This window comes from Aquila chrysaetos, chromosome 9 (genome assembly GCF_900496995.4).
Source record: "Aquila chrysaetos chrysaetos chromosome 9, bAquChr1.4, whole genome shotgun sequence".
In the NCBI taxonomy this organism is placed as follows: Eukaryota; Metazoa; Chordata; class Aves; order Accipitriformes; family Accipitridae; genus Aquila; species Aquila chrysaetos.
Window position 1 is genome coordinate 12,487,087 of NC_044012.1, and position 13,777 is coordinate 12,500,863.

Here is a 13,777-nt window from a genome sequence, read left to right on the forward strand (position 1 = left end):
AACTGGGTATAGTCCAGAGAAGAGCAGTGACTGTAATCAGCTTGCCTTGAGAATAAAACCTATCAAGGATGAAGGAATTGAGGTCACTTAACTGAAAGAAGGGAAAACTGAGGAGAGAGATGATAAGTCTCAGTGTACATAAAAGAACACTACAAAGAGGATTTAGACAATCTCTTCTGTACAGGGCCTTAAGTTACAGTGAGGAATATTCAGGTTATATTTTAGGGAAACCTTTGTACTAATAAAGATACTTGAGGTGTGGAATAGATAGTCCCAGCAAGTGTGCTGATTAGCATTGGGATTAAGCTTTGCCAGCAGATGGATGGAGCCCTCCTGGTCACGAAAGGAGCGCACAAAAAAAGGGAGAAATAAAAGAACGACTGAAAACAAAAAATGGAGTTGATAACTCAGGGGGAAAAAGAAACTCTGTGAGGACTAAAATATGTGGAATTCTTCGGCTCAGAGAGATGACTGGGAGACATTGCAGAGGCTGGATGTGTGCACCATACCTTTTAGATCACATTGACCCAACTTTTAGGTTTCTGATCTTTATCATACACAAAACAGTCTTTGTTGTAGTATTCCTACAGCATAGGATGAATGTGCACACAGCAAAGCACTTGAAGGAGAATATGGTGTCTAGAATATTACAGCTGTTCCTGACTTGAACACAAACATACCCAAATTGTAATAGTGTCCCACAGTTAAACTCCCAGTAGACTTCACTGTCATGTTTAAAAAATAAATTACCCTTTATTTTAAAGGGCTGGCTTCTGCTCATTGACTGACTGTATTTCAGAGAAAGAAACAGATAAAATAGTCGCTTTCTTTTGTTATTTTATAAAGCCTCTATTATTTGGAAATGCAGTGTAGATGTTTATTTATCTGTGTTATGATACAATGCCTATGTCTGAAGGTAAATTCACATCTATTTATTATTTATATAATTTTCAAAGGTATTTGAATGTGAACCATGTTCTACAGCTGGGTGGTGTAAAAGAATCATTACCATATTCCTACCCGCAATTGCTACACAAACACTTCTCTGGTTGTTTGCGCAATTTCATCTTGGATACTCAGGTAAGAGAAGTGTAACATTTTGCTTTAGCAAAGGAGTAAACTTCTTTATTAAATTTTTGGGAGGTTTGTGTTATACCTGAAACTTTTGCTTCCATTAATCTATGCAATGCCTGTATGTGTCAGTGTAGAATACAAGAAAATTCTGGATTTTTCTGTCATAATTAGAATAACTACCTTGAAAAGTTATTTCTCAATTACAAACAGATGTATTTGTGAGCCAGAAACTGTGCCTTTGTTTATCCCCTACTTCATGCAGCTGTCTTCCAAGCTTCTTTGCACATTCAGGGAACTTTTGAATGGCAATTGTATAATGGTATATTTATGCCAGCTGTCTGCTTTGTTAAGAAATATTAGGGGGCTTTTGCTTTCATAGTCAGTTGAGTTTATTCAAAGGCAAAATATGGTCTTGATAAAATAAGTTGAAATCTGAATGTCAAAAAGCAAACTTAGCATCTTAAGCAATGCAGATGGAGAATAGACTGTTATGTGGTATAGCTATTTCTGTTTAAAAATGAAGTGTGTTTCTTATATAATATTTCAGTGTCATACAATTTTCTCTTGAAGGTGTATGACCTTCAGTCTCCTGCAGAGTCCCTGAATAGCTTCCCTGGCTGCACGCTTACGGATGGGAGCTGTGAGACCATGGGGTCGTCTTCCTGTGGTTTTCATGGGAGGTGTCTTGGAGACTGGGGCTCATTTGCTTGTCATTGTTTGCCGGGTTACTATGGCTATCGATGCGATAAAGGTGAAGTCTGTTTTTCTGTTACGTTATTGATAGGCTGGCAAATTTTACAATACAGAAAACTTAAAATGTTTGTAGGTAATGATTGCTGAGGTGGTTTCTGAAGTTTACATTGTGTAAAGCCATGTTTCAGTGTAGTTGCCTGCAATTTTTAACAATTTCTTTTCTAATTCCCTCTGAGAAATTCTGAACTTTCTCAGTATCAGATCATTTCTTTAGTCCCGAGGGTGTTTGTGCAATGACTGTATAATGGAGACTGCGTGACAAAAGAATTGTGAACAAAATTATTTGATCTTGTCACAATTTTTTTAATTTGCATCTGTTGACACTTTCAGAAATATCTAATAACCTAAAACTTAAATGTGAGTGTGCCAGTACCACTTACTGTGCAGAATTAGAACTACACAACAGGAATTGGAAATTACTGCTCTGTTGATGCCTGGAAGAGACTCGATTGGCTTAAGGATCTGTGCTTTCAGTATAGTAGGATCTTTTCTTTAGCCCACATGGAGCCAAAGTTTGCAGCAAAAAGACTACTATAAAATAGCAGGTTGTGAAAATTGGTGGTGGTACTTAATACTTTGTCTGCAGATTCTTCTTTTGTCTTGGTCAGAGCTTCTGCTTTCCTGCTGCCATACTGTGTGAGCATTGTAAGGAGAAGCATTAGGAGGATGCAGTTAGGAGGGAGATCACCTCTTTACAGAGGAAGAAGAAGTGGAAGAGTGATTGGGGAAGTCGTGGAAATAGATAAAGGGACATGTCGCAAAAGACAAGCGACGTCTCATGGATCCATGCTGTGCATTGCAATTTTTTCTTTAACTTTCAACTCTTACTATGAAAATAATGGAGACAATAATATTTCCCTCTCCCTACAAAATAGTTTAAAGGTCTTTATCCTGTCTTTTTAGTTGCCAAAGAATACACATTTGGGGCAGGAAGTCACATTCGCTATCAGCTTCCCGTCAGTGTGCCTGCCCGCAGGACACTGTTTGAAGCCATGATTAGGACACGGCAGCCGGACAGTGTCATCATGAGCATGTTGTCTCGAAATAAGGATGAACACATCACCCTACAGGTAAGCAAGGCATCGCAGACAGTAATAGCATAAAGTTAAATCAATGCCAGTGAATAGTTAGCCCAGAGAAACATTAGTTTAAGAGTTGGAAATAGAACCAAAAACCTTGTGCTAAGGACAAAAACTTGGGAATTTATTTTATCGACACTTGCAGATCTGATCCTTCACTTAAGATATTGACTGCACAACCATGGTATCCCATTGGATTTCAAAGGAATTTATTGCCAGTTACAGTGAAGTATAGTTTGTTATACAGAATAGAATGAATGGTGTGTCTACCCTGGTGTCCTATTTAGCCATGATCTTGAGTGGCCGATTCTGCATAGTTCAGACTCTGCCCAGAGAGGTGCCTGTAGCAGTTCTAACGATGTCAGGCTCTTAAAATGACAAGCTGTTTACTTTATACACACCACTGAATGAGTCACCTCTTCAGCTAAGTTGGTTTGAGCTGTCAGTGTAGAGGTGATACACCAGATTCTCAACCATTTGAAGAACCCCATAAATTTGTCCAAGAGAGATGCAGGGTAAAATTACTCTGAGTGAATTACATACTACTGTGAGTACACCGTTACCAGCATTTAGGTTGTCTAGTTCAGTAGCACCTGAAGTATCTTTATATTACACTGTATGTGCAGCATAAACATACCCTAAATTTAAACAAATGATTTAAGATTGAAGTTACAGGTGAATACAAAATGTCAGGTGATGACTTTTCTTTTCTCTTCTTTCTTACTGCTTTGTTAATTATCCACAAGGTTGTTCAGGGATTCTTAGTGGTCTCATATAATCTGGGTGATGGAGACTATTCTGTAAGCCTTCCCTCCTACCACATTGATAATGGTGAATGGCATCATATCACACTGGAGAGAAATGAAAATGAATTTACTCTTCGTCTTTATGAAGGAGGTGGGAGGAGAGAAATTCTGAAAGCAGCAGGAATATACAAAGAGATTGTGATTGACCCCAGCAGCTTGGTTCTTGGAAACACCTACCCATTCAATCAAAACAAGAGTTTTCAAGGTGAGGAATTCTTGATCTCACCGTTCAGAAAATGGACCTGTATAAATGAAGGTTTATTGGTACTACACGGGCATATTGCGAGAAGCTTTCTTGTTTATGTAGAGCCCAAAGTAAACAGATTTCTTGTATGACACTTTGCAGAAGGGACAAATAAAATGTTCTGACTAGGAAAAAGGTACAGCAGGGGATTATGTGCAAATACTGTTAGCTACTGGTCTTGGAACAAAGATGGTAACCTTTTCACACAACTGTATATAGAGTATTTGTAACTGGAGATCCACAAGCTTCTCCCAGGTGGACTGTGGATGGCTCATTGCATTAGATACACAGAACAGGTTCATTGCACGGTTCTATGCAGTCCATTCGACAGCTGTCCTTCCCTACCAAACACAACTGTCCCTACACTGAAAGGAATATTTCCATTTTACACGTGCATTGCATAGCCCACGACAAACTCTGGTTTATTACCTTTATGCACTACCTTTGTATTACTGGATTTTACAGTCACTCAGTTGAAACTTTAACTACAATTAGAAATGGTTTATTGAATTAGAGCTAACAATGCAAATTTTTAGCAACTGAGTGGATGAAGTCATGATGTCTGTTAAAAAACAAACCAGTTTTCAGCCTTGAAATTGAATAGTTACACAAAGGAGAAAGACAGAGAAACACAAGGTTAAGATATCCATAGCAGCTTTTTACTCTGTCCTCAGTTGGCAGCTTACTCTTTGCCTAAAATCACGGTATAAGTAACGCACAGTTACGCAGCACATCTTTTATATTGACAAGGAAGACACACCATTACTTGGTTAAATGCACCTGGTATCTGTCTATCATCTCTCTCTCCCATGCCTTTCACCTCTTTAACCAGATTCTACTAAATCAATTTGAAACAAGGTGGTAATGTTTTCACCAGATAAACGTATTTCAGTAAATAACACAAAAGTGCGAGGAGACAACGTATAAAATGTATATGCATTAAATAGAATAACAACTTACAACATAAGCGTATCACAAATTATTTAGAAGATTGTTTTCTATTGTTTCATTGGAAGTATTCCAATAACTAAAGTTTCTACTGAGAACTAGGGACCATATTTTGAATTTTTATTTATGGGAGTAATAGTATTTGTTTTTAAGTAAATAGGTTAAAGAAGTCAAATAGTTACATGAAGATAATTTTAATTAGGACAATTAATGTTGCTGTTAAGCAGCTGAAACTTTAAGGGCTTTGAAGTTATAAAATGTACTTAATTCATCAAGGTAAATGATTTTATGCTGAGGCATCTCATGCATACGAAATTAATGCCACACATCTTCAGTACAAAATTTCTATTAGTGATCCAAGGCTGTTTCACCATTATTTTTGGTTTGCTCTTCTATAAAGTCAAGCTGTAAGCTACAATTAAAAATCAAACACACACAATTTATACTGGTACACATTGAAGAATATCACAGCTTTTCCACAAGATTTGGACTTTTCTGTTGAAAACATAGTGAAGGGGTACGTGTTCTGCTGTCTTGAACACAAGCAGATAGGGGCCTGCAGCAGCACTTAGTTCTTGTGTAAAACACTGGGAATCTTGATCAAAACTTTAACAAATTCAGTCAAAAAATGGAGAACAATGTTACGAAAGTTTAGGTAAATTCAGTCCTAGATTTAAACTTTGGTAGCCTGGGTCCTTTGTTAAACATAAGCTGCCAAAACTTACAGCTGCTTCAAATCATTCTTGCTGAATGGCTTTTAAAACAGTGTCTTTGTGCCTTGCCTCAGGATGTATGAAGGATGTCAGACTGAATAACTACAGAATCCCTCTGGACACTCACGTGAAGGAGCTGGTGTCAGTATTAAGCACCCAAGGCATCAAAGAAGGCTGTTCTTCAGAGGCTTGTAGGAATAACCCTTGTAACCAGGAATTTATTTGTATTGATTTGTGGATGATGCATGAATGCAGGTAATTGGTGGAAATAAAAGCACAAAACCCTTCGGATTCAGGTGGGAAAGGGTGGATGCTGAAGAAGTGTGCAACTCGAAGGCTGCCACTGGCAATCTCGTCAAATCAGTTGAACCACAGTGAAACACTAAGCTAGATGCCTGCATAGGCATCAGGTTACTCAGAAAACACTGTCCTTTTAGGTACTACCCTCAGCTGATGTAAATCAGCATATCGCCATTGATTCTGTAACAATTTCAGCTGCCTGTCTTAATTGAAAATGTTTAAAGAATAGCAGCAAATCCAGAATGTTTGTAAACCCTGAAAACCAGGAAAAGAGGGTATGTTAGCTGGAGTAGAGTGGAACGCTAGCATGGCTAGCTGTCTTGTGAAGCTCGTGCTGTGCAACGGAGATGTGCTTTCTTTTGTTAGTGTCTGGCGTCTTACGCTGTCTTAAGCTGTGACCTCTGTTCCCTTACAGGCCATTCAAGTTGCATTAGAAGCACCGCATCATTAAGCTCTGAGTTCTTGTGTGTGGCTGGGGCTGAGGTTAGGATAACACTAATTCAAGTTAGTTGTGCTGTGAAAATGTACACTTTAAGCATTACTGACTACCACTGTCCACACAAATGGAGTTTTCTAGAGATGTATTTTTTTTCTGGAAATTCACTGTGATGGAAACACAAAGAACATAGCATAGCTTGTCCTGCCTAGATGGAACTGCAGACCGTGATCCAGCTATTTTTCACGTGGCTAATCTTGCGGAAGCCGGTGGAACTACCTGAGTTCTGAAAGCCCCAGATATAAGGGTTTAAAGTTGTGGAGCTCGTTGTATGACTGCTTTAGAAAAGACTACAATCCTGTAATTATTCTAAGTAACTTACTTCTAGTAGCTATTTCAGAAACTGTATATAGAGTGTCATCAAAGACTGTTTTAAAATCTTAAACGCTGTCTTTCATGCCTACTTTCCCAAAGTTTAATGGTTTCATTTTGCCTTCGTCTTTTCAGTTGCCCTCCGGGACACATGATCATGGAGAATGCCACTGGTAGACAGTGCGTCTACACTGCATGTGCTAAAAGGCCCTGTAACTATGGTACCTGCATCTCACAGTCACCAACCAAGTTCCACTGTCACTGCCCTGATGGTTATACTGGACGTAACTGTGAAATCACACTGGCGATCTTTCACAAGGATACCGGCCTGAGCTTTAGTTCCATGTTTGCCATCTGCATTTGCTTTTTGGCGCTGTTAGGTAGTTATGGCAACTATATCTTGTATTACCTTTGGTGAACTCATTTATCTATCTTGTCCTGAATAGTCATCATCTCATCCTCCTGCTGAAAAAAACTCAGTTTCCTTATGGAGACTTCACTCGGCCTTCATTTCTTTGCCATGGTCTCAGCTCCGTCACTAACTTATTTTTCATCACCGTGTGCATATATTGTTAAGTGAATCAACATTTGTGAGCTATGGAAAGTCTTTGCAGTTGTTATTTTCTGCACATTTTCACTTCATTCCTAAGGAACTGTTCAGATGCATAATTGGAAACAAATGCAATTGAACAGCAAGAGTGGAAATTCCTACCAGATAAGCATTGTTTAAAATACTACTGAGCATGAAACAGATTTTTCAGTCTAGGAGAAATATGCTGTCCGATAGGAATACACTTGGTCAGACAGGAGCAGTCTCTTGCATCTTACCAGTTGTGTCACGACTCCTAACAGCTGCGTTTGGCTTCCTCAACCATTTTCAGGCTTAGACATTGGATCTCAAAAAGAAGAGGAAAGACAAAGAGGCATCTCACGAGTGAGGAAGGATCACATCTTTGAGTCCTTCTCATGTATTCAAATTTCATGAAAGTTTGCCTGAGTAGGGACATAGGATTTTTCTCTTGGCTTTTATAGTGTTAATTAAGTTTCATTCAGGAGTCATAGTATTGTGGACTATTTTGAATCCATCTGTGTAGCTACCTGAAATACCATCATTTTCCCCAACTCTGCTAGATACTGTGTTTGCCATGCAAATACGAACAGCAAATAAGGTGGGAAGCTAGCTGGTTTCACAGCTTTTGGAATCCCAGTTAGTTGAGGTTGATAATAGGTCATTATATTAAAGGAGGGTTTTTTTTACTGTGTCAGAGCAGTTTTATTGTGAGCTGACTTTGTGTTGCTGCCTGTGCTTGACTGAACCTGACTGAAAAAACAGTATCTTTTACCTAATAATCCTGCTAATCTTTCAGGTCTAAATTATGAATAAGAAACTGTTGTTTTTAACCAAGTGGTGTGCATTGTTGTAAAAATTTTAGTAGATGTGGTTAACTATGGTATTATCACACAACTGTAACTTTGTTAGAAGTTTTTAAAAAATTCCTTGTTAAGATGTCTGATGCCCTTTCTCTTACACAGCTTCTAGAAAGCAGTAATGTGCTTAAAAGTTATTAATTCATGCAACTTTAATTATAAATTTTTAAGTTTCCAATAGATTAGAAAAGCTGCTTTTCTGACATCTGATTACATCTTTTAAATTCAAATGTGGAACCATTTTGCAAGTAGATCAATACCACGGCGACTTCTACGTTGGTTCAATATCACATGAACCTTCCCCAGCCCTCCCTGGCAGGAGGGGAGTTCAGCTCATTTTGTTCAGTTAAAGACACAGGGATACTTGGGAGCTAGTAACTGCCCTAACACTAACACTATGGCTCAAAGAAACAATAAACTTCACAGAATGCGTTTAATGACAGCTCAGGAATGTAAGATCCTGAGCAGAAAATCAGGCGGGAGCTTACACTGTTGGTATCTATTTGGAAGAGAGACTATCTTCATTGGGGGTACTTCTGGTTTACACTCTTACACTTTCGGAACACAGGCTATATTCATTTTAAGTGTTGGCTTTCTACTAGCAGTCACAGTAAAAGAATAGGAGAGATGTAGAACATTAAAAGACTTCTTGAGTGTCTCATAATCAGCTCAGCTAAAAAATGACATCCGAAAAGTTACTACATGTGTGAAAATGTGTGACATGTTCTGTTAATTGGGGGGGGGGGGGGGGGGGGGAACGTCGGGGCAGGGAGGAAGCGGTAAATATACATCTCAAACGCATTGATTCTGCTTGAAGGGTGTAGCTGCACAGCGCAGTGCAGGGCATAGGCCTGGGTGTCCACCAGTTTTAGTCCCAAGGTCATCTACATGCTGCTCCACAGAACCGCACTCTGCTGTGTAGATATTCTGTAAGAGATTCTAGTCTTTTTAATTAACTGCATTGGTAGTTTATGGTATTCAGTGGTTTGAGGTCTTACTATGAGCTCTTAGCAACTTTTATAGAGTTGGTAACACAGTGGTTCACAGGTTTCTATTTACATAATGCTCGGTATCCGATGTTGTAGCTTTACAACTGTCAGTGTGTAAAATGTACCTAAGCATTTAAGAAAAATGTTTAAATTTATGGATGCTAAGGCAAAATGTGCCTAACTTTTTTTTTTTCCTAGTAAAATGTGTAACAGTTATTTCCTCTTTTGTCTCCTGTCTTCTTGTGCTTCATTTCTGTGTAATTGTATCTGTTACTGTCAACACATTGTTACTTAAGTGCTACCCCTTTGTATACATTTTCTCTTACAAAGTTTAACTCAATACAGTAAATAGATAGGTCTCTGAATGCCACTTGGGTCATTCAGTTCTTTAACAACTTCAAAGTTGTACTTCAAAGGGTATTTTAAAATGCTCTTTAAAGGCCTTTTCTTCCATCTTTGATGTTCACTTGTAACTACACCGAAGAGTGCAAAAATCAAACATTTGCTGAGAAACAAAATTACAGCCTTGCTGGCTCTGACTGCAAACCAGTGCTGCAGTACTCGTGTAGAACAGCTGCTAAGCCATCCTGCAGCACTGCTGTATATATAAATGTTTGATTTGTTTCTGAATGATGTTCTGTTTTGCTCCTGTGTGTTTACACAGCTCTGTTCAGTGCTGTATTCTTGTGGGCTTGCTGGAAGACTCGCAAAGGTCTGAGCGGAGGAGTTTACCATGTGTCTGTGCATCATGAGGATTTGGAGGACGTCAGAGAAAATATCTTCAACTACAATGAAGAAGGGGGTGGGGAACAAGATGAAGTAAGGATCACTGTGTTACATTACAATTGAGAGAGGACTGGTGGCTCACCATGCTAATGAAAATATGTATTATGGTTTTCCTTTATAACTGAGGACCTTAGTCTTTGTTGTGCTGATTCATTACTGCAATTGGTAGACGAATTATTTGCAAGGTTATGTACACAAAAGTGCATGTTTCTTAAGTGGAGATAAGTGCCTATCAATTTTTAATTTGTCTTAAAGCAAGTGATCCTCTGTGCATATTTAAAAATGGTTGCAGAGTGAGTTTAGCAGTAAAGACTTTTTTGGTTTCATGGCTCAGGAGACACTGAGGTTCTCAGTGGTAATTACTGCTGTAGCACTGAGGGCTTGAAAGAGCCTGATGTGAACTGTTCTTTATGGACAGTCTCTTTCTGAGCAGCAGATAACGGCAGTTATTCAGACTTGACTCGTTAAGAAAGTGAGGTACTACATTTGTTCTTCTTAACCCCTAAAGCACATGCTGGTTGTGGAACCTTTCTGCATTTTTCTGTTTTGGAGAGAAATACACTAGTGAACACAAGCTGTGTTTATACTTAGGGTAGACCAGACTATACCCAAAACAGTATTAACATTTCTGCTAGCTGTTTTAAGGATGTCTACATGTCAGTTTAAGCCAGAATTTTGAAAGAAAACTGGAGATATTATAGATGAGTAATTTAAATAGATTATTTGCTGACCGACAGACATGTGCTATGTTTAAAAAAGGTAAGGAACTTCATTGCTGCCTTTGAAACTTCATTTAATGGATTCAAAAGGTGGTGTGACTCTGCAGGGGTAGTAACAGTCAGGTCACTAAGGTGATGGGTCAAAAAAAGCCAGCGATTTAAAAAAAAAAAAAACAAACAACTAAATGTAACCTGTCCCCAAATTCCAAATATCTTCCAAGAATTTTTAGTTATAAAATATAGAGAGTGTTTTATAAGGCCACCTGAGAAAATATTCTTACTTGTAGAGTATCCTTAATTTCTTGATGAATTAGTATGAACATAATAAATACAGGGACATTTTCCATGTGATAACATAGATAGCTATATGCATAAATACTTTTTTCCTTAATCAGATTAACTTCCTCTGCAATACTTTGCAATTTTACACCCAGAAGGTCTATAGATTGAGGAAATCCACAGTTACTGTATGATATGTTTAATTACTTTTGGAGAGTTCTTAAAATACACTCCTTATTTTAAGCTGTGGAATCAAATTAGTGACTTGATGATCTTCATCTGAGGCTATTACTCTGTCTTGAAGAAATGCTGCTTGGAGTGAAGCCTCTACAGGTTCTGTATACTGTTCCTAAATTATTCAAATTTTACAGTTGCTGGGATTGCAGCTAAAACTTTCCAGCATCCTTTTTAATACCTAATTGTTTGTCTAGATTTAAAAAACCCAAAATACTCAGAATTACAATACTTTAATTGTATTCTAATGTTACCTTAACAAAAGGATCACAAGGGCGCTTGTACAAGAGAGTTTTGTTTTTGTAATGTTAGCAGAGGGTAGGACTACAGGGACAAGATGCCGTCTTCCTAAGGAGTTTCTGCACCTGAAATAAAACTATCCCTCAGAGAAATAAGGAGTTCATAAAAATTGTAGTATATTAGTGCACCATTGAGTATATATTTAACACAACTAAACACCAAATGTTGTTAAAAGCCAGCTTTGAAGCTAGAGGCAAGGATCGACTTGGGTTTGTGGACTGCCAACTAAGAATGGTATGTAGTCAGAAGAAATGTGTCATTTCAATGAACAACTAATAGCAGTGGAGGATGATTTTAATAGCACCCAGTTCACTGAAGGGATGATCCTTAAATCTGTATTTGGACAAACTCCCATTTAAATTTTGTATGATGAAAAGTTGCCATGTTTTATTGATTATATTGGTAGCCATGCTATTATAAAATGCTCATAGTGGGATCATACTGTAGCTTGCACTTACTTAGAACATGGCTAGGCATCTGCGCTGTACATCTCACATTGTTCATCACTTAACAGTATTTAGTCTCCAGATGAATTGAAATAAGCAGCTATTCTATGTCACAGTCCTGTCCCAAACCCTAGTCTTGCCACTTACAGGGCTTCTTGATTGCAGGTGGGGTTTTTCTTGAAGCAGTTCTCTGTCTCCAATTGAAATTCAGCAAAGCTCACCAAGATTACCTAGGTTAATCTCTTATAAAATGGCTATGTGCAATTCAACATGCGAGAGAATAAATGTAATCTTTTGGAAGGTGCTGATTTGACAGCTCTGTCATTGATGGCTACTATTCAGATGAATAGCATGAACAATATAAATAATTACTTGTTTGCTCTAATGAATTCTGCCTCATGCAGCCTGTCAACATTCTTCTTTGGCCTGTAAATAAGTCCAGAGACACAACCTTTGGATTGTAGAAAGGTGAAGGATGCTGTAGGACAACAATTCTTTTCTTTCTTTCAGGTGGCATAAAGATTCTGATCAGCTAATGCAATTACCACGTATGGTATTGGTAGCTTTAGTGACAGAAATTGCACTTCAGGAACTGTGGCGCAATTACCAGGCAGCATTAACTGCTTCTGCACTAGAAGGGCTTTGTTGTTTTGTTTTTTGGGGTTTTTTTTGTTTTGTTTTTTGGTTTTTTTTTTTGTAATAGGTAGTTACTTGGCTTTTACAATCATGCCACTTTGTATAACATAGTATAACATAACTTGCCATTATTCCACAGGTAGATAAAATTTTAACAGAAATCACAGTAGATGTTTGAACTACTAATGCAGAAAGATTTAACATGCTATTTGTCAATATCCTTTCTCACCTTTGTTGCCAGACTCAGTATTGGTGTTTAATGATGATGAAATACTCAGATCTGAATTTCAGAACAAAAATTTGGGTGTTTCTGTCATTTTTATTTAGCTTCTAATATGAAATTAGACTTGATTTTGAACGTAACTGCAGTAGTGCAGGCTGCCCAGGTGTTCCTCACGCATTCTCATCTGCTTGGTGGGTTTTGGCTTGCTTAGGTGCATTATAGGTGGCAGAGTTGGTTGAACAAGCCAGTCCTTCATGTGTTCACACCAAATGGACTGCCTCGGGATTGTTCCTTATTTCCACTAGAACGTGAAATTTGGGGACCTATAGAGAACATTAATTTAATGTGAACGGTTTTTCACTCCAGGATGCATACAATATGGCAGAACTGCAGGTGTCTATTCAAACCAGCCCAGCCTATTCCCTCTACAGGAAGAAAGAAAAACCAACAACACTGAACAGTTTCTGTAGTGACGCATCCCCAGGTGCGCAGGAGCAGACCACAACATCAGCAACTACAGAAGCCTCTTTCACTAACGCAGACTTTGGTCAGTACTTGTCAGACGTTGTCAGAGATGCCGATGGTCATCCCCAGGCTGTACCCCAAGACTCACTGCGGGTGTTTTGCACTGAAGGAGAAGGCTCGGTTGCTAGCAGTCTGAGTACCCTGAGCTCCTCCGGGCTGGATGAGGGTATAGTGTATGATGACATTAAAGAGTGGGGACCAAAGTTTGAGAAACTAAGTGAACTGTACTCACATATAGATGCAGAAGACCTGTAGATACCAAGTCTACTATTTTCAAAGTTGTGGAAGCAACGGTGAAGGAGTTTTTCATGCTGCCGCTAGGTACTACCCCTGCCTCCCCCCGCCTTTTTTTCCTGTTATGCTAGGTGGTCAAATTCCCACTAATGAGCCACACTTTGAATCTAATTGAAAAATTTAGTAGTAGGAGCTAAGCTTGGGACATTCTGGACATTTGCATTTGGGGATATAAACTTAATGGAAAGAATAA

At 38.5% G+C, this 13,777-nt stretch overlaps 1 protein-coding gene across 5 annotated transcripts in view; it reads left to right on the top strand.

The window, feature by feature from the left end:
- The window catches only part of LOC115345327 (neural-cadherin-like), a 66,703-nt gene extending 52,926 nt beyond the window's left edge, over positions 1 to 13,777 (top strand). For 2 of the 5 annotated variants that reach the window (XM_030023843.2, XM_030023846.2), the window contains exons 26-33: positions 957 to 1,080; positions 1,645 to 1,825; positions 2,731 to 2,897; positions 3,653 to 3,917; positions 5,692 to 5,872; positions 6,861 to 7,105; positions 9,807 to 9,961; positions 13,132 to 13,777. In XM_030023843.2, the coding sequence (XP_029879703.1) occupies positions 957 to 1,080; positions 1,645 to 1,825; positions 2,731 to 2,897; positions 3,653 to 3,917; positions 5,692 to 5,872; positions 6,861 to 7,105; positions 9,807 to 9,961; positions 13,132 to 13,545 (1,732 nt within the window). In that variant the 3' untranslated portion in view covers positions 13,546 to 13,777. Of the gene's footprint in view, positions 1 to 956; positions 1,081 to 1,644; positions 1,826 to 2,730; positions 2,898 to 3,652; positions 3,918 to 5,691; positions 5,873 to 6,332; positions 7,106 to 9,806; positions 9,962 to 13,131 lie in introns of those variants that run through there. The other 3 variants (XM_030023845.2, XM_030023844.1, XR_003924796.1) reach the window with 3 other exon arrangements.